Genomic DNA, 24,660 nt, shown 5'->3' with positions numbered 1-24,660 from the left:
CCTCATTCGCCGGAACAGCAGTCCGCACCGCATCGGGGGCAAGAGCAATAAAGGCACAAGTACGCTGTGCCAATCCTAATGGGACCATTGCCGTGAGTGTGAGCTGGAAGGAAATCAGGAGACGGTGGTGACCGGGGTTTGCTACTGGTCACGCAATTTGTCCGTATGCTTTTCCGTCTATTCGAGGTGTTTTTGGTGGCTTTCCCGTTTTTTTGTGTATGTGTGTGTGTGTGTAATGATTGCATGTCGGCAACTGAGAACTGAGGTTCGTCGATGTACCTCAGCGGCACTCCACCGGACGAGCAGCACATTGGGATATGGACAGTCAGGCGGCTACTATGCCAACTGGTAGTCACACAACAAATGCACTTGACCACTTGTAATGATTCTCGCCCCTATTTTGTTTGTTGCATCGCGGGTGGTGGATGGTGGTAGGGAAGAAGAGGCATTGCAGGACGATGCACTTACGATGGAGCGAAGCATGTATCTTGATGTTTGTAGCAAGTTCAATGTAAAGTTCGAACCATGCATTCGAAGAAATGTTACTGAAATATTAAATCGTCGCAGAGTAAAGAAGGTTATGCACATTAAGACTTTCGCTAAAGAAGGAATTATATAATAGTTTATATGATTTATTTATTTCAATACAATTCCTTTAATGAAACGCAATAAAAATATTACTTAATCGTTAATTAAATAACAAAAATAACAATTCACACTTCAAAATAAATCATAATAAAAACGTTTCTGTCCCTTATAATACCCCTTTTAAAATATCTCCTAATTAAAAACGATCGCGTATGGTTTCATCCTCCCATCGATCATTCACACCGAAACCAGCCACAGTCCGATCCGGGCAAAGGACCATCCTTTACCGGAACGTTCCGGAAATGCCGTTATCTCCCCGTCTCACTAACAGACACACTGTGTATCGGCCAAGCGGGGGTCATCATCCTCGCAGCGGGCGGAAATCCATTAGGGCAAACCGGTGGGACAGGAAAACGTCGAACGGAACTGTCGTCCACAACCAACACCCCACGCTCCGGCGATCGTTCCAGCTGCGGCAATCGTGCATCGAGCTACGAGCATTTCCTTGCTATCGCCTCTATTGCCCCCCTCCCCAGTGTCCGATATCGAAACTGCGTATTTCTGGGTACTACCCTGTTAAGGTATGGAGAGCGGAGAGCGAATGAAAACAAGGATAGGACATAACGAAAAAAAAGATATTAAATTACTTCAAACACACTGCGTGTGTATTCCGCCAGTCTCTTTCGGTGGGTTTTTAAATTCGTTTCGGTTAGCTCGGTGCCAGTGTCAGTGTTCGATCAGTTCATCTGCCACCGTATTTGTCCACTGCAACGGGGGCACAGTGAAACTGCTCTATCACCACGCGTGGAAGGATATTGTTTGTCGCCAGTGCCACTTCCCATTACGGGAGATGCGATGCACAACACTCGCAAGGGACGCGCACCCACAAAACAGTGTGGAACGCAAGCTGCAAGCTAACACACACACAAACACACACACAAACATCCGGAAGAATTATTAATCGATTATTAAACACCCACGAGATTCCCCACTGCAAGATAGAGGGATGATGTGTTTTACCCAACAACAAAAAACGGTTCCGACCAGTACCGTTTTCTTTTTGGGTTTTTTTTAGGGGGGTTCGTCGCTTTTATAGCGACCGTACGACGATTCTGGCACTGGTCCCTGGCTCGAGGTTTATGTGCGATGGTGAAAAACGATACGGAACTCATCCGGCCCGGCGAAAGTGGCGTGTAATGTTTGATGAACCACAAAAACCGAACATTTAAATTACCTCTCACCTTGCCTTGCGCACCGTTTGGCCGTGTGCAATGGGGGAGGATCGGTGAAGAGGGTCCATCGAAGGTGCGAGAATGAGATCGGGCGAAACAAAAATGATGGGTAATAGAGTTCTTTTTATTTCCCGTTGCCGGCAGCTGCTAACGATGAGTGTGGAACAGGGTACAGACAAGATCGCCCTTTTTGTTAACTGGACAATCGCACTGAGAGCAATGAGGTATACGTTTATCCCGTATTTCGTTTGATGAGCATAAAATTGATAAGAATTTCATTAGATTAATGCAGTTGTTTGTTATTTGTTTCTATAAATACTATTTAGTAAGACTTCAGCACGTTCCATACGATAAATGCGGGTCTTTTAAACACATCTGCATCAAAACACACTCTTCTATCTAATATCTCCTGTTCCAGTTAGTCAGTCAGTCACCTTTTCATCGCTCGTCCTCGACTCATCCGATTCCATAGGCTTCAGCTTTTTTTGCATACGCCAAACGAGCAAACCATACGGGCGCAGGCACCCGCCTTTGTCCAGCGTCCGGTGGAATGACACAACAAAATGCCAGCATATTTCGGTACAGAATCCGTAGTACGGGTGGGGTATTATTTGCACCGGAATTAGGACGCCAACCGGCACAGGAAACAGGATGGCCATTCAGGCCACATTCCGGAACTGATTCGTGAGACTTTCTTCGTACGACGCTCTGTTACCTTTTTTTTGCCACATCCAGGGCACTCTGCTTCATCCGGCTGTGTACATGCTTAAGTAGAAGTTGCCCGAACTGTAACAAAGAACGGGCAATACCATCATGTTCCGGCGGATTTTTACATGTGCTTGATCACGATCTTTGGGCTCACGAAACAGTAAGAACAGGAAACAAAGTAGTAGTGTGGCTTAAGCTTTGCCTCTCTCCTTTGCATTTGAAGTGCGCGCCGTCGTGATATGCGGGTTTTCCGTGCGCGCTATTGGAATCCTTGCCGCTGCGCCCCGCAGAGCAGTGCCTGCTCTCCACGGGACAAATGGTCCAAATTTCCCATTTTTTTTTTCTCTCTCGACCGGTTTTGGGGAGGCTTTTGAGCATGGTGTAATTTGAAACCGATACCAGCGGTTCCGAAAGATCCAAAGATCTTGACTAAAGGGAAGCAAAAGTGCGATATCGATCAGATGGCCAAGAAACGTCCAAAAACGCCCCTTGTTTTGTTCCTGGCCGATGGTAATGTCCTTTGCTTCGTCACGCTGCATGTGGTGTATTGGAACCCGACCGGCCGCAGGATGATAATTACTTCCCTGCCTATTCGTACCAGCAGCAGCCACCACCACCACCGCCGCCGCCGCCGGGTGTTAAAGATGGGAGATCACTAACTGGGGAACTACAAACGAAATAGAATGTGAATGAAACTGGACCACTCGATGGCCACTTGAGTTGTTTTCAATTTCGTTTCTATTTTCTATCCCCGTTGCTGGCCAGCTTATTATCCCCTTTTTTACGAGGGCGCAAGCATCGCTTCAGGGGCCGGAATGCTCTTAAGAAAAGAAAAAAAAAGTGTGGCGCACACTCAAGATGGCACTGAGGACCCCTATACGCGTACAGTTGTGCCTAATGTCTTACGCCTCCCGTTGCGCTACGGTTGCGGAAGGCTCGCTCGCAATCGACCCATTTACCGCAGAATTAAGGCGTGCTAAGAAGAGCGCCCGGGGGAAGGGTGATGGAGATTTTTCACGCAACCGATCGGGTCGGCTACGCGCCTGGGCTGTAATTAGACAAGGCAATGAAGTAATAATAGTTTCATTTTCCCGGCTGTACGGAGAGGGGAAACGGACGCGATTTGTTACCATGTGTGTAAAGAGTGAAGGGGATTTATGGTCTTTTGTGGTACTTTCGATCAATTTGCCCGCAACGATAAAGTGTGTTGCTATTTGAGTGAGAACAACAGCCAGGCGCGCAAAATAGGGAAATGATTGTTGCATTGTTTCATTACTTCATAAACGCTTCACGCAGGTACAAAGGTAAACACGTTCCTAATGATACAGCTTCTTGAACAGGACTGTAACAAGTTTCTCACGGCACCTTCAGCCTGCACGGTCCCGCATAATTTCTTCAAACGTTCTGTGCTCCTTGTTTCCCACCGCAAAAACAGCTCCTTTCGAAACCCGCTGGCCGCGCTGTTCCCGGCAACGCAACAGCAGGAGGAAACGAAACCTTTTAACTAAAACTACTTTTCCCATTGTGTTCTACGCCGCCTGAAGTGTGATATCATTCCTTAAGATCTGTGTGTGTGTGTGCCACAAGAAAAAAACTAAAAGGACTACTTCAAACTGAAACTGAATAGCAATATCGGTTGCAGCAGCAGCAGCAGCACCAGACACAATATCATTTGCAAACCCTCTCCCCATTTGCCCGTCGGCATTTTGTTCGCGGCTGCTAATTACCTATTTCAATGTCCGACACTTGAGAAACCATTTGTTCAAGATGAAGCAGGAAAAAAGGAGTGTGTAGCACAATAGAGAAATGGGAATTGGGAACGCGAAAGCGCATAAAAGGTGTATTACGCATGGTGTGCAAATTTACTCTGCGTGTCCGTGGTGGCCGCAGCACTGATTAATCATCTTATCCCGCACCGAGCGTTCTGGTTCGACCTGCTGTGTTTTCCTCCGAGCTGAGAGCAGAGGGGCTGAGAATTGCTGGGAGTGCTTAAGAAAACTGCAACTGTTTGATTATTATGTGCATTTTAGATAACCGACATCTAGTCTAGCCGATTAAGTGTTTTGGAGAGGGGTTTACTTAAATGTGCCTGCATGTAACGCATTGCTGTAAATTATGTTTGCAACGGGGAGAACTACGCACTAACAGTAATCGCTTCCGCTTCAGTACATTTTGAAATCACTTGCTGCCCGTTTGTTTTAAATACTATACTTAAAAACCTATCAACAGTTTACACACATTAAGAACAGATCGCACACACCCTCCATAGGCTGAAGCTGTTCCAAGTGTAGACCAAAATCCTCGCTTCCAATTAGTGCCCAAAGATCCCCGTTTTCACCATTGCGGAATTGCTGCGTGGTTCGAAGCACGTGTCGGTTCAATCCGTCGGCTTGTCAAGATAGTTAGTGTGACGATTCGCCTTTCTCCAGAAGCTGTGTCCCATAGAATAGTGTCCCTCGAAAGGTAGAACTAAATAGAAGCAAAACGCGTCTCGGATATATCGAAATGCAAACAAATAATTGCGCCCTAGCAGACACGCGTAGGGTGGCATGATGTGTTGCGTATGGACACGTGATAGCACATCGTTTACCGAAAATCCTGCGCCTCCTCCTTCGGTCCTGAAACGCTGAATTGGAGTATCCGCTCTGCCCCGTGCTCTAACCAATTTTCAGACAGTATTTGGTAGCCTTCCAAGCCACACTACCGTAGCAGCATCTGGAGAGTCATCATCATCCCCTACGCGCGCCCTGCTCGAGAGCGAGAGTCCTTTCTCACGCGAGTCTTCCTGCGCTGGTTCGCGTACCGTTGACATCGAATGAATATTTATCGTGCACACATCCGCACAATCTTAATTACAATGGCCGTGCAGTCCCGAAAGCAACGCAATTCTAGTAACTCGATAGCAGCCTAGAACGCTCCCGTCGTCAGCCCGTCCGCTTCCAAAAAAAAACCGACCGGTTCGAAAAACGAAGGGATGCGTTTCTCTCTAAACTTCCAACACAACTTCCAAATGCTGGGTGGGTGTACCGCCGCACCCGACAGTGACAAATGCGGCGTTATGCCGCTGCACACGGTCGAGGGAATTCCGTTCCACCCCAGCTCGAAATCCCCGAGAAACAGTAACGAAGTAGCGCTGGACGAAGATGAGTTTTCGTCACAACTTCAAACCCATTTATTCGCTTCCTTCGATCCTAATTGAATAAGAAGTGTGTTCTAGCGCTTCGAACGGGGGATGAAGGAGTGGCGTAAGAGTGCTGGGCCCTGGGCTGGGATGGGCCGTTTTTCCTTTTTGTCCTTTTTGTTCCTTTTCCTCGTTGTCTTTGGAAAATCCATTCTTGCTTGGTAGCGTTGTGGCACATCATTTTTCCCCCGTTCGGCGGGGGGATGCCACAATGGGTAGGCATTTTGAGCGTCAATCTCACGGCACACACGACGCTAACGCACACAAAGCCGGCGTTTTGGCGTTTAATTAAAATTAATACTTTGCATCATTCAACACATTTGGGCTGTTGTAAAATGACAAAAAAGGGAATGAGCAACCTGAACACTCGGCAGGGCCGAAGAATGACACGCTCAATTCCATCCGGTTACTCATCATCGGCGGCGATGGAGGCGCCTCGTGGATGAATGGTTTGGTTTAGCTATTTTTAAATTCTGCTTGCCGCCTCGTTCGCCAATTCCCGTAGACTCATTCGTGGGCTCGCACCGTGAGTCATAGCCCGAGACGCCGAAACCGTTGTGCCAAGTTGGTGACTCAATCATGCTTCGGGCCCGAGCCAGGCCTCTCCGACTCATGCGCGGTCATACGTTCCGGCGGGAGGCAATCGGTTGGGTGGCATGTTTTTTGCTCCAGCTCGTGTCGCGTCGTATGCGTTGGTGTGCTAGTGGGCATCCAGTACATAACGGTAACAGGTTGGTAGCATGCACAATGCAACAAGTTGTCGAACGCTTCGCCTTTGCACTGGAGAGTGTAGCATGGCGTTATTTTTAGACCTTTCGGCATTTGCGATGAGTCATAGGGGATTTACTACAAAAGAAAGCAAAATAGAGAACAGTTCTTTCGCTGTTGTCGTACTGTAGCGATGATTGGTAAGAAGCGACAAATGAGAGGTTGGTCTAATCTCACAACCTCTCATGTTGACAGCTTCCCCCTGTTTTGGGCCGTTGTTAGTAATTCAATCTTCCTTCGAACCAATATGCTCACACACGCCTGCAACGCCTGCGATAAGCCTTCGCGTTGAGTGCATAATTTGATACTTATCTTGACATGATCCTTCTCGCTGCAAAGCCTTGAAAAGCGAGACGGATTGAAGGGAAATGATTGATTGATTTTGCTTATTATTTGATTGTGAATATCTAAGAAAGGTTAAAGCTACAAAGTAATTTACTATTTTTTGAATGAAGTAAAATAATGCTTTATATAAATTCCGGTTACAATAATATTGCTTCTCACTAAGCTAAATGCTCTCACCTCGTCGTCAACACTCAACCCCTTTCGCTCGGGAACCCTTGCCAGCAACCAAATCACATTACTCAAACCTCATTTGCATTCGCTTCCCATCCCATTCCGGCTGTGCCGTTTAATTATGTCCATAATTCTACTTGCATTGGATCTGTCAATCAACGCTCCGAGCAGAGCATGCATCATTGCCGCCGCCACCGCCGACGCATCATCCCCACCCCGGGCTTCCCGCGTTCGTTGGTCTTAGTCCGTGGAGGGTAATGCAACGCAAAACTCCAGCAACTATCGAATACCGCTGGGCAAACATAATCCATCCAGCAAACCCAGCCCCCACCAAAGCCAGTCGCTGGCAAACGTGTCCCTCCAGCAGAACGTACCCGAAAGGGCAAATAAGCAGCGCAGCACAGCACAAAAGCATTTAAACAACAGCAGCATAGGACGGAAAGAAGTACGGAAAAACGCCGCACAAAAATGCCTAACCTTCACGCGCGGACTCTCACGAAGTGGAAAACAACAGCACAGGGAAGGGAGTTTTTCTTTCCCTCCTCCTGGCAGCGCAGCGGCTAAAGTACAAACACAAACACACCGAACGTAGCGAAAGGATCGCTGCAATTACTACGCTGGGTTCTACTACGCGGCAGCATTTGTTGCTGGCAAACGAAATCTTCTGCCTCTTACCGCTGTTGTGTGTACGAGGTGCATACCATCGATGCTGTCCGGACCGGGCAACGAGTAGCAGAATGGATTCCGGCGTAACTGGCCGTCCCTTGCAAGGGAAAGGATGCATTAAAGGGGGTTGTGAACACAATTCCTTTCAGTAGGGAGGGAAAACATCTCGCTCGCGAACAGAAAGGGGTCAACATGGGAGGAAAGTCGTATACAACGGAAAGCTGCATTATCAGCTACGAATGGAGTGATTTGCGCACCGTAAAAGGTGGAAAGCGTACTTTAAATGTCCTTTCGGCGTGCAGCATGGCAGCTCAAGCAAATCGACACCGAAACATATTTATGCACCATATTAGCTCGCATACACACACACACACGCGCGCGCACGCACACAGACGCTGCATCTGACCAGGTGAGATAAGACTCTCGGCTCGGCTAAGGGTGTGCAGCAGCGCTCGTGTAGCATAATTTATGCCCTGCAGGCCTATTCCAAACCAAACACCAAACATGATACACGCGGCTCGTGGCCACGCTTGTCGCGTTTGTCACACTCTGCAGCACCGCTGGTATGTGGTGCTGGCGTGGCACGGGGTGGCGTGTGTGCATATCTAGCGCATATCATTTTTTTATTTATTTTAATTTGCCTTTCCTGTGTGCCCGAATCCTTTCCACCGCCCTGTCCACGTGCGCGCGGTTTTGCTGTAGATTAATGGCATAAATAAATAACTAGCACGTAACGAAATGCACACGACCAGAACGATACTTGCTTGTGTGTGTGTGTGTGTGTGTTTATGTGTTTGTGGCACCGTGACATATTGTCAATAGGAATGGTTTGGTGTCTCCCCCTTGGTAGCCCCATCGCAAAACGAACCACCCCAGTAAGGTAGATTGTATTATGATTATCTTATTTGCTGCCGATAGAACGGGCAACATGATAAACAACCTAGGAACTGGGTGGCTTGGTTCAGCGAGCACACCAGCGTTCATTGCGCTGCAGTGAATTACAACAGCCACGAAAAAAGAACAACCATAACTTCTCTACAATTCCTTCAGCCACTTTTGTTTGTTTCATATGCTACACAATACCGTCGGTACGAGGATTACACAAAATATCTAAATTAATTCCTGGCTTGCAAACGACAAGCGACAGTTTTAATTGCATTAGCCCACCTTAGCCACTTTACCTGATCCTATACACACTTTCACTCCCTGTACAAGGCCCTGAACTTGAAAGGAAAACCGGGAAAATCGGTAAGAAAAGCCCTCTCTTCCCCTTGGCTCGCAATCGACTTCTCACCCCATCGGTAGCGCATCGTTTCGTTTCCAGACGGTGGAGTTAGGGTGTTTCCTACACTACCGCGGCGGTGCCTTACAGCTCGTCGTCGTCGTCGTCGTCTTTGCCACATTCCCCGACATGAATGGGCTAAAGACGCTCGCTTGTAGAGTAGCGAAAAAAAAGGGTGAGAGCTCCTATTACCGGGCTGGTGGTTTAGCTACCGGTGTTTATGTGAGCGATAAAAAAGGCGTACATCATAAAACGGGTCCCCGTACCCTTTCGAGGCGAAGACGAATGGCCGTGGCAGCAAGTGTCTTGCTTTTCCCGGTGATAGGTTGTCCCCTCCTGCCAAGCCGAGCCAAGACAGCACTTCGCACAGGTGCCGTCTGTCTGCTCAGTGAGGAAGGTTAGGAATGTGCTGTAAGGTGTCATCGCAATATCCTGCTCGATCGTTGGACGATGCAGTAGCTTGTAAGCGTGCAGAAGAGATGGAACTGGAAATTAATACAGTTTTGCTTATGGTGTGTAAAACAATTTCGAGTTAGCAAGGATGCATTTTGCATCTGTCATCCTTAACCGGAGGGTGGCTCCGAAGATGTCTGTCATTGAGCGTGTTCTTATACGATCAGCAGCCGCAGTCACCAGCTGACGGGAAACGTTCGTTGAATGCGAGGGAACGCTCTGAAGATCCTTGTGACACTGTAGAAACCGTTCAATCCATCGTTGGGTATAGGAATCCCATCGTTTTCCTTTAAAAAGACCCAAACGAACGCACACAAAAAAAAAAGTTCATTGACACTGGCAGAACCATATGATCTGCTGTTGTTGCTGCTTGCCGATCGTTCGAGAATCGTTCCGGCAACAGTTTCGGAATCTTGCCATTTGTCAAAGATCGCTTCCACCTTTTTTTTATTTTTACCTGCAGCCAGGATGTCAATCTGGCACCGAATTCAATAACGAACCGAGTGCTTCGTCTTCGTCCTCCTCTGTCTCGTCCATCCCGGCTCGGCAGCTGCACCATATTTGCTACAAACCTAACGGTTGACGCAAAGCCAATGCAGCAGCAGCCCAAGCACCCCAAGCAAAAAAGGACAATGTTGAGGGATCGTGTTCCCGTTTGTAGCCGCCACACCTCGCTCCGATCAGGGTACCTCAGGCTCGACGCCAGCGCTAATAATTAAAAAAAAAAACGCAGCAATAATGCGGAAAAATTCACCATCTCGCACCACACGCCACGCCACTCTACGGCACGAGCCACAAACCCTGGCCCTGGTGTGCAGCTGGGCAGGAATAGATATAGAGAAAGCCGGTAAAACAGGGATTGGAGGAAAAGGTTACAAAAAAAAAATAGCGACACAAATCCTGAAAAGTACACAGAGCAGAAGCGAGGCGGGGAAATTGTACGGAAAATCAATCTCCTTTCGCTGCTTCCGCCTGGTCCCGCGATGGAAATGCGCTGATAAAAATGCGCTCACGTACGCATACTCATTTCCATCTAGTTTCACGCTTTGCTGGAGCTTGTACAATGAACAAAACGAACACAAAAAAACAACGACGGCAATCATAATTAACAGACCCGTGGTGTGACGGTATGGTTTTCCATCCCCTTTTCGATTCTAACTTGATCGTATTGCTGGGCAGGAGAAAGATCGTCGCCCCTTTACAGGGGACAAAAATCCCTCCCGCTGGCTGATCTTTAAGGACGAAACTACATTAAAATCCAAACTCAGCACACACAAAAAAGAAAGAGAAACACACACACACACACGCGCGCGCCCTCCACACATCCAACACCTAATGCTCGTCGGAATAAAAATTGGTATAATGTATGTTGAGGCATGAATCACCACCAGGAATTATGCTGAGCCGCCTGGGCGGCCCCCGTGTGTGTGTGTGTGTGCGCTTATGCTCGGTGGAAAATTGGCCTAAAAAAGAAAAGCAAGAAGAGAAATAAAACCTGATCGAATTCTCCTCCATTCACTGAAGGGAGACACTGCACCCCTGGTTGCCCGCTGGACCGGTTGTGCAAAAGCAATCGACGCTTAAAATCGCGTCACGGGAAGCGGGGAAGGGCAAGGAAGAAAGAGCGGGGAGAAAAAGGACGCCGTCAACGCCGCACGTGCTCGAGGCTCTTTGTACAAGCCGGAGTCGCGTGCCAACCCAAGAGCAGCGGTCACCGACCGTGGCAAGGAAGGGTGGAGGGGTCTGGCAACCGAGGCGGGGTGTGTTTACATCCCTTCGCACGGCACCTTTTCCCTTTTTTTTTCGTTCGTTTCATTCCGGCTTCGTTAGTGTGCGTGCGATGATGGTTTAAAAGGGAGGGGAAGGCTCTTGCGCACACATGCGCACGCGGTATGTGTTCGCTGCCGTATGTATTCGCCTGTCCGCGTCCTTCCGGTACGCGTGAAGCGAAGAGACCGGTTTACACACACACACACCAACAGAGAGAGAGAGAGAGGAGGGTTTCGTGTGTCCTGACGGTGGACGAGCGTGCTATGTACAGTGTGCGCGTTGTTTGGGGGAGAGAAAGCGGCTTACAGAACCCCGAGCCCGGTATAAAATGGTCCGGATCGGTCGGAGGGAGGATCATTCAGTGCCTGGCCACGGCCGAGGTCATACACACGGATCGAGCAAATCAGGCGCAAATCAGGGCGTTGCGTGTCGTGAAGGAGTGTATTGCAGTGGCATCGAAGTAGACTGTTTGTAAATAGCATTAGTACCTACTGCACACCATCAACGTAGTGGCCTTTGACATTGTGGCGGCGTCAGTCCAGCGTTTCCCGTGCTGTTGTTTGTTTGTTGCGTGTGAGAGTTTGTGCTCGTGCTTGGCAGTTTAGTGCTCTGTATGTGCCCGGAGTGTGATATGCAAGGATGGCAGCAATCGTGCAACCCGTACCAACCCGCCAGCCGTCCCCAGCCGGTCTCCTGACCACGGTGGCCAGTCTGCCGCCCTCGTACAAGCTACAGTATGGTGAGGTGGCCGGAAGGCCGGTGCCCGCCACCGGCGACAGCCCGTTGGATTTGACCGTGCGCCAAGTGACGACGACGACGGCGACGGTGGTGTTGGGTCCCATCACACCCCCCGCCACACCTTCGCCGCTGAAGAAGCGGTACCGCGAGGACAATCAGTTGAACGTGCCGGCGGTGAAGGAGGAACCACTGGCCAAGCGCGCCAAACCATCGGCCCCGGAGCCGCTCCATATCGACATCAAGAAGGAGCTGGCCACACCGGCCAAAACGGCCAGCCCGAAGAGCGGCCAGCCCGATGGGCCACCGAAAAGTACGAAAAATCCGCCCGCCGCGCTGGCCCCGTCCAAGGAGCGGCGCGCCAAAGCCATCCGGAAGCTGAAGTTCGACGAGGAAAACTCATCGCCCGTGTCCGGCACGATCATCATCTCGCTCGAGGAGGCACTGAGCGGTGACACGCCGCGCGAATCGGGCGACATCGATCCGCAGTTCAATCTGGTCGAGGTGTCGGACGAGGTGCGGGCCGAGCTGGCCGCCATCCCGAACGTGATCGGCGGCTACAACTGCAAGCTGTGCCGGTTGGAGTTTGAGGATGCGTTCGGGCTGGCGCAGCACCGCTGCTCCTGCATCGTGCTGCTCGAGTACCGGTGTCCCGAGTGCGGCAAGCGGTTCAACTGTCCCGCGAACCTGGCGTCGCATCGTCGCTGGCACAAACCGCGCGATCAGGTCGGCAAGAAGGGAGGAGCGGCGGCGGCGGCGGCAGCGACCCGTGCGGAACCGAGCAGCGATTCGACCGACTCGGACAGTGGAGGAGCTCAGGCGGGCAAGTTCCGGTGCGTCCAGTGCGACAAAACGTTCAAACGGCCGGCCTACCTCAAGAAGCATCAGCTAACGCACAGCAGGCAGGCAGCCAGCAAGCAGGGCGGAAAGGGGGCGACCAAGCAGCAGCCCCGACCGGCAAGCCCGAGCCCATCCAGCGCCCAGTATCGCAGCGAAGACTCGAACCATTCTAACCACTCCAGCCAATCGGTGGAAAGCGGCACAGCAACGTACACTGCTGACAGCAGACAGTCGCAAGTGGTGCCACAAGCACCACCACCACTTGCCATGTTCACCACGCTTGCCTCCGACGATGGTGGTGGTGGTGAGCATGAGTTTGAGGTAGTAAACGCGGCCGGATACTATCAGGGACCGGCGACGGTGACGTTCGTGCGGGAGCGTGCCCCATCGGTAGCGTCCTCGTCGGGCCGGGGCAGTGTGGCCCTCGACGACAGTGACTGTGAGGAGGAGCGTACGCTCGTCATCAACGAGGACTACCGGGAGCACGTGCCGGAGCAGGAGGAGGAGGACGATGAGATGGAGCGCCAGTACCGGTCGGCCTACTGCGATCGTTTCACCGAGGAGGAAAATCTGGCCGCCGCAGCACTGGCCCGACTGCGCAACGGACCGTCCGTCATTCGCCACACGACGGCACTGGTGGTGTAAAAGTAGTAAGTGGTTAGTTTGTAAGCTTTTTTGAGCGTGTGTGTGTGTGTCTAACTCGAGATGTAAGTCTAACCCGTTCGTGACACTTTAACGTTCGCGAACGTAGCTGGAGCCTTAGCTTTTTTTCTTTATTCACTCTTTACGAGACTTTTGCGTATTACTGTGCGCTGCACAGGCGGACACGTGCAGTGTGATGTTCTACATGCCCGCCATACTATTGCCTTCGATAGTTTACGCGTGGGCAGCAGCAGCTTCGTGTTGCGCCTTTCTGTACATTATTTTATCGTATCGAACCCGATTCTACAGCGCCATACCAAAGGATTAGGATTAGGAAAAGGGAAGAACTCACGCACCCAGTGAACCCCATTTCACAACCAGTGTTTAGGTTAGTGCGGCCCATTGGGCGAGAGAGAGATATTTGTAGATTTTACTCCAAAGATAACACGAGCAATGCTAGTCAGTTTAGGATTAGGAGTTTAGGACGGAAGCAAAGCTTCACCCCTTTTTACACTAGTCGTAGTTTTTATTGTATCTTTTACTTTCCTTTTTCCCTTTTTTGCCTGACGGAAGTTTCGATGGCGAGTTTCGCGTGTTTCCTTTTTCACATTTTTTCTAACTATCTTTTCCTATGTCCTTATGTTCTCTACGCTCTTGCTAAGTTTCCATCTCTCTTTAGTAAAGCTATTTTTCTAATCCTATTCTGCTATTATAGTAAACGGAGAAAAACAAAATCAGGAACTTCCGTCCCCTTTTCAACCATACTTCTTGTACATTCGAGGTTTGAAGCTTGCAAAGCTGCAAAACCACCAAACCCAAAGATGAGTAAGCATCTAGTCATTCGTGTAAAGTTAGGTTAGGATTGTGTTAATTACACTTTATTCATTATAATACTTTGCGTCTATTCTGTGCTCATTCAACGTCAGCTCCCTTCAATGGCGGCGTTACTTGCAATAGTTGTGTTTTCAAATTACTATTTCCAACTACCACTTACTTAACCATTCAGATCAGCTGCCGGTAAAACAATCATTTAGTAATTTCACTTTTTACATACCGGCTTAATTAATTTAACCCAGAAATCGCTGAATCGTTGATATGACCATCGCAGCAAGACCTACAAAGATTTCTAACGACCCTTTTCTGTTGAAGGCTGTTGTACAAATACGATCCAGCTATGGAGCAGGATCGCTGCTCGAGATTTAATATTTCTATCGATTGCATAGAAAACGAAATTAACATATGGTATACGATTTCTGTAACTATATTTTTTTGTTTGTGTTTCATTTCAAAAGCAAAGGCTTTCGAATGTTGCCCACCCTGGGGACGGGGCTGGCTGCATTCGAAACGTGCGCTGCAGGTTCGGGAAGTGGCTTTTGCAATCGTGCGAATGAACTGTGCCATATAGGTTAGCTGGCTTGAGGTCCTAGTTCACGCAGTTCACTAGCGTTTTAAGTGGCGCGTGAATGTTGTGGATTTTAAAGGATTTTAACTACCAGCAGCACAGCACAACAATTTCATTTTACAATGCGCACAAGTACATAATAGCAGGTAATCGTAATAGTGTGTCAGGATTTAGTTGATAATAAGCGTTTAGTTTAGTGTGCAAGCTCTAGTCATGGCTTAAGCAAATCTGTCTTATTTTCTAGTCATTTGTGTACCAAAGAAAAAAAAACATCCAAAGAAGGCATTAAAATCTAGTCCAGTTCAATGAACATTCCCATCTCTCTCTCTCTCTAGTCCGGAAAGGGCCCATTCCCAAGGGTCATCTAATCCCTTTAGAAATAGTGTCAATGGTTGACTGCTTTAAAACTGGTATAATACATGCCTAGTCATTTCCTAGTCATATTTATTCTATTTATTCTCAAATCAATCAGCTTTCGTAAGATCTCAAACATTTTACAACCCGTCAGGCTAGTCACACCGTGTACATTATATCTAGTCCGGAACACCAAACTCTAGTGAACCAAAGAATAGTGTTAATGGCCTAAGCTTAGTACCAAAGATAGTATTACATTGCATTTCAGTGTAGGTTTTTAGGGTTTAATTTATTTATTTATCGCTAACTTATTTCAACACTAATTTATCGCTAATTCATTTTCCCACTAATGTATGATAATTATTTTCGCGGCGTATTTAAGTACTTAAATATTTATTCCTTAACTCGTATATATACATATACTTAACAGAAGGCTTATCGGGTAGTAGAACATCACGTTGCACAGTAATGGTACAATGTTGCCTAACGAGAAACGATTAACAATAAGTCAAAGCACAGCAAAAAAACGCATACACATCTACATACAATCACTTTTTTTTACAAGAAAAGAAAGGAGGATCACACAAGGACTATAAAAGATACAATCGCTTAATATATATCTTGTTGTAGCATGTTGTTAGGAGCTTCTATCATATTTACGAAGAAAGAAGGAAAGAATGTAAGAAGGAATTTAGTAAGCAGGAAAAAAAGAAAACGTATTTAAGGTGTGCGGCATCGATACACTACTAAAGGAGCGCTCACACATTGAAGGGTTACTAAACAAATCAAACATGTGATATTAGGTGCATAAGAAAAAAACTCTACAAAACCCACTATATCATTAAACACACACACACACAGCACCGACGTGTTTGGACGTGCTTTATGCTGTATTTATCTTTCTTTTAAATAATTTCCCTCCTTTTTCTACGTTTGTTGCATGTCATTCGTTAGTTTTTAAGTCGGTTGCCCTTTCGATAAGGCAGCGCGCAACTAAAGCGCAGTTTTGGTGTTTTTTTTTTGTCTAAGAAGCATTACAAATGTAAGAACTTATTTTCTTAACAGCTCATTATTTTAAGTCGGTTTGAAAGTTTTTTATAAAAATGTGAACACAAAGTACAATAAAGCCAGTGCAAAAAAAACACACTTTTAATGTTGCATTGTTTAATCGATCGAACGATAACATCCGAACTTGTAATTTTTTTATATTTTATTATTTCATTTTGAACATTAGAATGTTTTATTTCCTTTTTGAATTTTTACCAGTTTACTTCATTAGACAAACGGTCATTATACCAGTAAATTTGAAATTGTTCCTATGTGTCAAATAAGATGACTTTAAAATACCTTTGTGCGGAAATTTGTTTACAGGTGTTTTTCCTTTTTTTTAACAAAAACATAAACAATCCCTATTTATTGAGCAGGAAAAAAATCGCTCGGCATCACGATTCTTGTTTAAGCTTTTCGCATTCAAAGTAGCCTGTGTAGTTTTAAATCAACTTTAGTTTTAAGAATATCGGTATTGTACCTAACCTGTTTTCTCAATAGCACAAGAATTCACTGTGTACGGGAACGGAATGACTAAAACATCCTGGTCGTAACATACTAAATGTAGTTTAACAATTCCAAGTACGACGATGATAAATCGGAAAACTATATACGAGCCTTCTGTATTGTGAGTGTAGTAGCGCTGCAAGTGACCTCAAATGCAGCTTAAACATGGTACAGAAACCAGCGACAGAATTGATCGTGTGCGCGATTTTGTACATTTGCTTCTTGATATATTCCTTCTACAAAAACTACGAGCTGAGCAATGGTAAGCAACATTAAGCTCATTTTAGTTTATCTCTTATAACACACACATACATTCTTGTAATGTTTGCATCCCTCAGAAAACTTGTCCAACTATCACAGTCTCGATGCCGGCTGGTCCCTGTTTAACTTCCGACGACGGGATGATTTCGATTGGGAATGGGAACACTATCTTGGATTCGTCCAGCGAAATGGAATATACTTCCTGCTGCACACAATCGTGATGGAGCTTACGCGCCGTTTCTGTGCCAAGCAGGTGTCCACCGTGCTGACGATCTACGGACTGGTTGTAATCTATAGCATGTACAACTTGCCAGTGCTGGCGGTGATAGTAGCGCAAAGCTTATCCTTCTATTATGCGAACCCGCCCAACTACTACCGTCGTGCAGTTTGGATAAAAACGTTCCTATGGATAGCGGTAATTAACTACTTCAAGGTGTGGTATTTTTACGACAAGCTAAACGTTCACTTCGGCATCGATAATGACCAGCTGCTGGAGCTGAGTCTGATCACATCGTGGAATGTTATCAAGTGCGCCAGCTTCTGTCTGGACAAGGGCGCTGAAGGCCCATCGGCCAAACACTACGGCCTGCGTGACCTACTGGCTTACTTGCTGTACTTTCCGCTGCTACTTATGGGACCCGCCATCGTGTACAGTCGGTTCAAAACACTGCACAATCTTTTTAAGGACGAGCTCGAACCGCATACCCTTCCCGATCGGCTGTGGACACTGGCGAAGCGGTTGACGATGGCCTTGTTCTGGACGCTGGTCATGCTGGCAGGACAACACTTCCTGTACGTGAATCTCATCCAGCAGGATCTGGTGCTGTTGCGCCACGTTAACCTTTGGGCACTGTACGGCCTTGGCTTTCTGATGGGACAGTTTTTCTACATAAAGTACGTGGTGTTCTACGGCGTTGGGATCGCGTTCGGTCGGTTCGATGGAATAGACATGCCGGCGAAACCGATCTGCATCGCCCGGGTAAACCAATACTCGGACATGTGGAAATACTTCGACCGCAGTTTGTACGAGTTCCTGTTCAAGTACATCTACACCGAGCTGTGCACGAAAACGTCCGGACTTCCGCGCAAAGTTCTAGCCAGCCTGGCCACGTTTGCGTTCATCTACATCTGGCACGGTGTGTTTCTGTTCATTCTCATCTGGTCGCTGATCAATTGGGTGTGCATTTTGCTGGAGCGACTAGTTAATCACTGCACACCCGCCGACAGCCGGTGGCGAGCGATCATCGGCACACACGTGTTCATCCCCTCGGTGCTTTCGAATTTCTTCTTCTTTGCCTCCGAAAGGGTCGGCTTCATCTACCTCGAGCGAACATACACGGAGGGACTAAGCAACTACATTGGCCTGTACGTGGCCTCCTACTGTTTCTACCAAACCGGGCAGCTGGTAAAGATTGAGCAGACGAATCGTGCTAATGAAGCGAAGCGAGTGAATTGAAAATATAACGAAGCCGTTTATTGATGTGCCTACTTCTTGCCTTCCACCATTATAATATGGTATCCGAACTTGGTCTTGATCGGTGGATCCGTATACTTGGGCGCGTTGGTAGTGGAGATCGGTAACGCAAATGCCGCATCCTGGAACGGTCCCACCATGGCACCGCGAATCTGCCACCCAAGATCGCCACCCTGGCGTGCCTTGTCCTCGCTATAGTTCGTCGCCACCACATTAAACGCCTGGCCTTCCTTCAGCTTCTCCAGGGCTTCCATTATTTTGCCCTGCTTTTCGCACAGGATGTGTCGTACCTTTACCGCAGTTCCGCCTTTTTTCTCCTTCGCCGCACCTGGAAGTAGGAAACGTGCAATTGTTTACCGTGCGGGAAGTGTCGGTTGACCAGTTTAGTGTGTTACCTTCCTCTGCGCCACCTCCCTTCTTGCCACCGCCCTTGGCTGGGGCTGCTTTTGCTCCTCCTTTAGCATCCTTTTTCGGTGGCATCGTTTGTGTTTGTTTCCAAAACAGTCCTGCCGGTTCCCTGTACGTAGGGTTTGTTTTTTTTCTAATCTACCAGCAGCCGGCACGCACGCAATCTGCTGTCATCAGTCGTGTCCTTCGGCAACACGTCGGTCGTTTTTTGAGGAATGGCACTTAAATATCCGTTGTTTTGCATTCAAAAGTATACGTATAGTTTTTGTCGAATATATTGCTGTATTTTAATTAATTTAATATTTTTTACGACTTTTTTTAGAAAATATTTGACTGCAAGTAACAAACTATACTGTATATCCTTGCGTAGCGAAAGCGCGGTTGACGTTTACCTTCGGTGGCCACACAACCTTCAAAACAAATAAACACGTCGTGTTTTCGGTCCAGCATTTCTTTCGATAATGCTGAACAAAATCCTCTACTAAACAGGAAAAACCACCCCAGCAAACGCGTGCTGTATGTAATCGTGAACAGACAATAGTTTGAATTCGTTAGAGCAACACAGAATAAATTGCGGCACCATGTCTCGCCACCGAAATGTGCGCAACGCTGTCTACGATGGTACGTAATGAACCACCCGATGGGCTAGAGAAAAGCATCCCTGCTCAAGCATTTTATACACTTCCACCGCCCCATCAGATTACGACGATGACGACTATCAGTACGGACAGTCGGTGGAGGACGATTGTATCTCGCCCACCGACGCCTCGCAATGGATCTACGACCGTGCCAAAGGGCAACAAAGTATGTCCGAATTTCTCGCCAACAATCGCGACATCGAAGAAGAAGACGACGATGAGCTGGCGGCTGAGACGGGTCGCGAAGGCCCGGCACACAAGAGGCGCGATTCGGAGGTAAGTCGGAGTAAGCTGGGGTTTCCTATACACACAACACTGAAAGATTGATTTCTCGCTCGTTCAGTGCTTTCAAATGCCGGAACTAAACGATGAAGATCGCGCACGGTTGATGTCCTGTATGGATGAGATCCGGGATATTGTCGGCGAAACGTGCAGCGACCGGCAGATGGTGGAAGCGATCATGAAGCACGATTACGAATGCAGCAAGGCGCTGGACGAGATACTGAACAGTAACAAGACGCCACCCGCGGCGCTGGGTGCGAAATCCGGCAGCAAACTGACGGCGGGTGCTGCGATGGAAAAAGGTAAGATTGGCGTGACCCACCGCGGTCACCAATACACTGACAGCGATAAAGATACGGTACCGCGCGGCGTGCATCATTACACCACATGGCACAGTACGGCGGGTGAATTCATTGCATGTTGTGAAATTTGCCATGCAACTATGGGCAATAATGTGCAATGTTGTATTTTTACATTTAAATTATTTATTATTTTATTAATTGTTCATTGCGTTGCTCTTGCTAGCATTTTTTTTAAACAAATTTGGCCTTTTTAAAAGTATTTTAGTTCGTTCGTGCTTAAGTTATGCTTTCATCCAAAAGCATTGTGTTTTTGCCAATGTGCGTGGCGGTGTGGTATAAATGCCCGGTATCGATCTCGAAGACGATTCAATTCAATCTCGTGTGATATCGTGCGCGCACGTGTACGCTGAAGCAGAGTGCGCCCAAAGCATACTAACGGACGTTCATTTTTAACGTTTCTTTCTTTTCGGTGTCATCTCTCCTGTTTGCGGCCGCTTGCCTTAACACACCTTGGAAACACTTCGGATGGGCATCACAATTGGATTGCTTACGGAAGGTAAGATTTAAAAGCTTCTTCTTCTTCTCGGGGGAATTTGGCGCCCAACAACCAGCCTGCTGCGTTAGGTTCCGCACGCTTCGCTCTGCCCAAAGTGCAATTCGGTGCCGTTGGCGGTGGTGGTGGTGGTGGTAGCGGTGGTAGCGGCAATTTAAATGATCTTGTAAAACTGCGCATGAAACAGAACTCGCTAAGTGGCCCTCCGGTCGACAAGAACACCATCACCGGGTGGGCCGAAGGTGGGGGGAAGGAAAACAATGAACCTAAGAAAGCATCGCACGGCTCCCCGACGCAAGCGACGACGCTGGCACAGTTTGCTGCCCTTTCGATCGGTGCAAGTGCTCCCGTCCCGATGAAATCTTTTACGAATCTTTCCGATCTGGCCAAACACCATCTTGAATCGAAGGGAACACCTCCCTCCTTTCCTGCCACTGCCGCTTCCCCAAGATTTGCCGTCCCCCAACTGTTCAAGCAACCGTTCGCGTGCGCTTCCCCACCAACAGCGGTGGCGGGCGGTGGCGGTACTGCTGCTCCACCCTCCCAATCCACCGACCAGCAGATGCTTGGTCAGACCGGTTGGATATTGGACTTGAAATCGGCCCTCATCAAGAAGAGACCTGACGCAACTACTGTTGCAGCAGACAGTGGCAAAAGCTTAAAGCAAACGGGCACAGCTTCAGTGGACCACATTCAGTACGGTTTCATCGATTGCGATATTACGGAAACGGTGAAACCGACGATCGATGAGTTTTGTACGATCGATGCCAGTGCGGTGCTGGAAAGGGATCTTTCGAGCCACCGCACCTTCAACTCCTCTCCGATGGGCGTTGTGGTTGGCATACGGTACAGGAAGCGAAAGCTTCCGGTGCACGTTTCGCACTACTTTCCAAAGTATACCACCGTCGTGCCGTTTCGATTCGATGTGCCCTCGCCGGATGATGTAGTGCTCGGGCATATCAAGAAATATCGTCCGTAGGTTGTAGAAGCACGCTACGGTGCTGATGATGACTGACTGAACCGAGAGCGAGGGTGTATAGTGACGCTCCGGAGATAGGATGAATGATGTTTCTCCGGCAATAGATAGTGATTAACCTTTTTGTATTGTATTAAACGTAAATTTTCGGTATCTCTTTTGATTAGCTGCTTAAGTTTTAATAAAATAAACTATTTTTGTATGTCCCATTAGAAGAGATCGTCGTACGAAGGAGCACTACATTTGGTTTATTTCGCAATATTTTATACATTTCACCCTTTCTTCAACTGTACGCACACGATGTAATGTTTTAGGTATTGGTGAACGTTTGCTGGAACGCTCGGAGAAGAAGCTTCAAGCTGCTGGCCGCAACGTACCGATCATCGTCGCAACGCCCTCGGCTGACGTGCGCCCGTCGAACGATGCAGCCTCGACCGTGATCATAACGCCCAGCGCATCGGTGGCGAAGAAAACGCTTGCCTTTGAGGTGACCAACAGCTCCCGGATGCAGTCACCCAGTGTGTCCGGACGCAATACGCCCGAACTTACCGAGGAAGCCGCCCGGCAGCAGCAGCAGCAGCAGCAGTCGTTCAAATCCACCCCGAAGGAACCGTCGCGAAATGCGAAGGAGCTATTTGGCAAGGAACGGGGCGATCGGAAGGATCACATCCACATGGTGGTGATTGGGCACGTGGATGCGGGCAAGAGCACACTGATGGGACATTTGCTGTACGACACGGGCAATGTTTCCCAGCGCATCATGCACAAACACGAGCAGGAGAGTAAAAAGCTGGGAAAATCGAGCTTCATGTATGCCTGGGTGTTGGACGAAACGGGCGAGGAGCGCGAACGGGGCATCACGATGGACGTCGGTAGCACGCGGTTCGAGACCGCCAAAAAAGAGGTAACGAAGTGGTTGGGAATGATTCATTTTGAATTTGGGCTGCATATTTACACGTTTTTCACTTCTTTCAGATTACACTGCTCGATGCACCAGGACATAAGGACTTTATCCCGAACATGATATCGGGAGCAAATCAGGCAGACGTGGCCCTGCTCGTTGTGGACGCAACACGCGGTGAGTTTGAAACCGGCTTCGAGCAGGGTGGCCAAACACGGGAGCACGCTCTGCTGGTGCGCTCGCTGGGCGTTAGTCAGCTGGGTGTGGTCGTCAACAAGCTGGACACGGTGGGTTGGTCGAAGGAGCGATTCGATGAAATCGTGAACAAGCTGAAGGTGTTCCTCAAGCAGGCAGGGTTCCGCGATGCGGACGTCACCTACGTACCTTGCTCTGGGCTTACCGGCGAGAATCTGGTGAAGGATCCAATAGATCCAGCATTGACCGCGTGGTACAGTGGACCGACACTGTTGAAAGTGATAGGTAAATTAACTGTTACCAGGATTGTCTTTCACAAGGGTGCTAATTTCATTCAATTCCTATTCCAGATTCCTTTAAAACACCGGACCGTGCTATCGATAAACCGTTCCGCCTGTCGGTGGCAGACATATTCAAAGGTACCGGTTCCGGATTCTGCCTCTGCGGTCGCATCGAGTCGGGCATGGTGTGCGTTAACGATAAGGTGCTAGTGTGCCCGAGCAAGGAGCAGGCCGTGGTCAAGAACATTACCATCGACGAGTTACCACAGCAGACCGCGTTTGCGGGCGATCAGGTCTCGCTAACGCTTGCCAACATTGACATCAACAACATTTCGGTCGGCTACATCCTGTCTGACATTTATCATCCGGTGCCGCTCGCCACCCGGATACTGGCACGAATCGTCGTGTTCAACATTAAGGTGCCGATCACGCGCGGCTATCCGGTGCTGCTGCATCACCAGTCGCTAATCGAGCCGGCCACCATACGCAAGCTGAAGGCACAGCTGCACAAGGGCACCGGAGAGGTCATCAAGAAGAATCCACGCTGTCTGGGCAACAATTCGTGCGCGCTGGTGGAGATTGAATTTCAGCGACCGATCGGCATGGAGCGGTATGCCGATTTTAAGGATCTCGGCAGAATTATGCTGCGCGTGGAGGGTGTGACGATTGCTGCCGGGCTAGTGACGGAGATTGTTAAGTAGGCGGAAAGACGTTCGCTTCCTTCCTCACACGCTTGCCCGTTGCTAATCCGTTCCGTTTCAGTGTCTGTGTGTGTGTGTGTGAGAGGAGAAATAAAAGTAAAATCAAATCCGAGACATGGCGCGATATTACTCCAAGTAAGAAAAGATGAAACTGTTTAAATTTAAACGTTTTTTATTACAATATGCTCTGCAACTTCTATATCGATCGATAAGGAACTTAATGGAGATTTCTTCATGGCATTACAATCACTTCGGCACGTAGTTGTACACAACGATTTCGTACGCGCCATCTTCCCCGAATACCGTGTTCAGGATTTCCTTTACCTTGCCCCACTCGAGCCCATCGATACCGCACCCGATCCGAGGAATGGCCAGCTTACCAACACCGCTTTTCGCCATGTGTTCCTTCATCGCCCGCAGGGACTTGGTCAGATCGTCGTACGTGGGCTTCAGGTTGTACGTTTTCTTCGTAATGAGATAATAGACGTATCGCGATGAACCATCGGCCAGCACGGCCACACCACCGACGCCCGCGTTTTGCGCCTTCAGTTCGTCAACCTTTCCGTAGAGCTGCTTGAATCTTACCGCGATACCAGCGCCCATCTTCAGATCGGCTGCCACGCAGTGGGCCAGCGAGTGGTCCTTGGGTGCGCTGAAGAGGTCACCTTCGATTTCGCGAACGCAGTTAGCCATGGCGTAAGAGGTGGCGAAGGTTCGGCAGGAAGCGACCGGTAGCGAAAAAACGCTGCTGGGGAAAGATTTTACGGCACTTGCAACAGTCCGCACGATGTGCAAGAGTGTCATGGAGGAAGGATTTTGGAGAAGATGCACCAGGAAAGAGGAAAAGCAAGAAACCGGCAAGCCAAAACAACAGCTGTTCCAAAGTGTCAGTTACACCATTGCACGTAGAGAATGAATGATCGATTAATTTAAATCGGACAACCTCAAGAAAAGCAATATTTCTAATTTCATAATGTTGTTCTTAAAATAATACAAG

The 24,660-nt window shown here is 48.4% G+C and overlaps 5 protein-coding genes across 5 annotated transcripts in view; 3 read left to right on the top strand and 2 right to left on the bottom strand.

Annotated features, from left to right (window-relative positions):
• LOC121589675 (HBS1-like protein) overlaps positions 1-23,775 on the top strand; it is a 40,050-nt gene extending 16,275 nt beyond the window's left edge. Inside the window, exons 2-7 of the mRNA XM_041908758.1 lie at positions 19,157-19,455; positions 19,534-19,748; positions 19,816-20,056; positions 21,900-22,489; positions 22,561-22,966; positions 23,032-23,775. Of these exons, the coding sequence (XP_041764692.1) occupies positions 19,416-19,455; positions 19,534-19,748; positions 19,816-20,056; positions 21,900-22,489; positions 22,561-22,966; positions 23,032-23,663 (2,124 nt within the window). The 5' untranslated portion in view covers positions 19,157-19,415 and the 3' untranslated portion in view covers positions 23,664-23,775. The remainder of the gene's footprint in view (positions 1-19,156; positions 19,456-19,533; positions 19,749-19,815; positions 20,057-21,899; positions 22,490-22,560; positions 22,967-23,031) is intronic.
• Positions 11,457-15,293, top strand: LOC121589677. The gene has a single exon (XM_041908761.1). It carries the CDS (start codon positions 11,804-11,806, stop codon positions 13,382-13,384), a length of 1,581 nt encoding a protein of 526 aa, XP_041764695.1. The 5' UTR covers positions 11,457-11,803; the 3' UTR covers positions 13,385-15,293.
• Positions 16,522-18,438, top strand: LOC121589678 (protein-cysteine N-palmitoyltransferase Rasp). Its single transcript, XM_041908762.1, has 2 exons — positions 16,522-16,953; positions 17,030-18,438. Exons 1-2 carry the CDS (start codon positions 16,857-16,859, stop codon positions 18,406-18,408), a joined length of 1,476 nt encoding a protein of 491 aa, XP_041764696.1. The 5' UTR covers positions 16,522-16,856; the 3' UTR covers positions 18,409-18,438.
• Positions 18,405-19,168, bottom strand: LOC121589684 (peptidyl-prolyl cis-trans isomerase NIMA-interacting 4). The gene is made up of 2 exons (XM_041908770.1): positions 18,822-19,168; positions 18,405-18,754 (listed from the first exon to the last, which is right to left on the bottom strand). The coding sequence occupies exons 1-2, from the start codon at positions 18,904-18,906 to the stop codon at positions 18,438-18,440; spliced, it is 402 nt and encodes a 133-aa protein (XP_041764704.1). The 5' UTR covers positions 18,907-19,168; the 3' UTR covers positions 18,405-18,437.
• A 42-nt stretch (positions 23,776-23,817) lies between the features above and the next one.
• LOC121589683 (ADP-ribose glycohydrolase OARD1-like) lies at positions 23,818-24,654 on the bottom strand. Its single transcript, XM_041908769.1, has one exon. It carries the CDS (start codon positions 24,465-24,467, stop codon positions 23,910-23,912), a length of 558 nt encoding a protein of 185 aa, XP_041764703.1. The 5' UTR covers positions 24,468-24,654; the 3' UTR covers positions 23,818-23,909.
• Positions 24,655-24,660: the final 6 nt, after the last annotated feature.

The sequence above is a fragment of the Anopheles merus genome, chromosome 2R, assembly GCF_017562075.2.
Source record: "Anopheles merus strain MAF chromosome 2R, AmerM5.1, whole genome shotgun sequence".
NCBI lineage: Eukaryota > Metazoa > Arthropoda > Insecta > Diptera > Culicidae > Anopheles > Anopheles merus.
The sequence above is the reverse complement of the archived record's forward strand: the minus strand, read 5'-3'. Positions and strand labels throughout refer to the sequence as shown.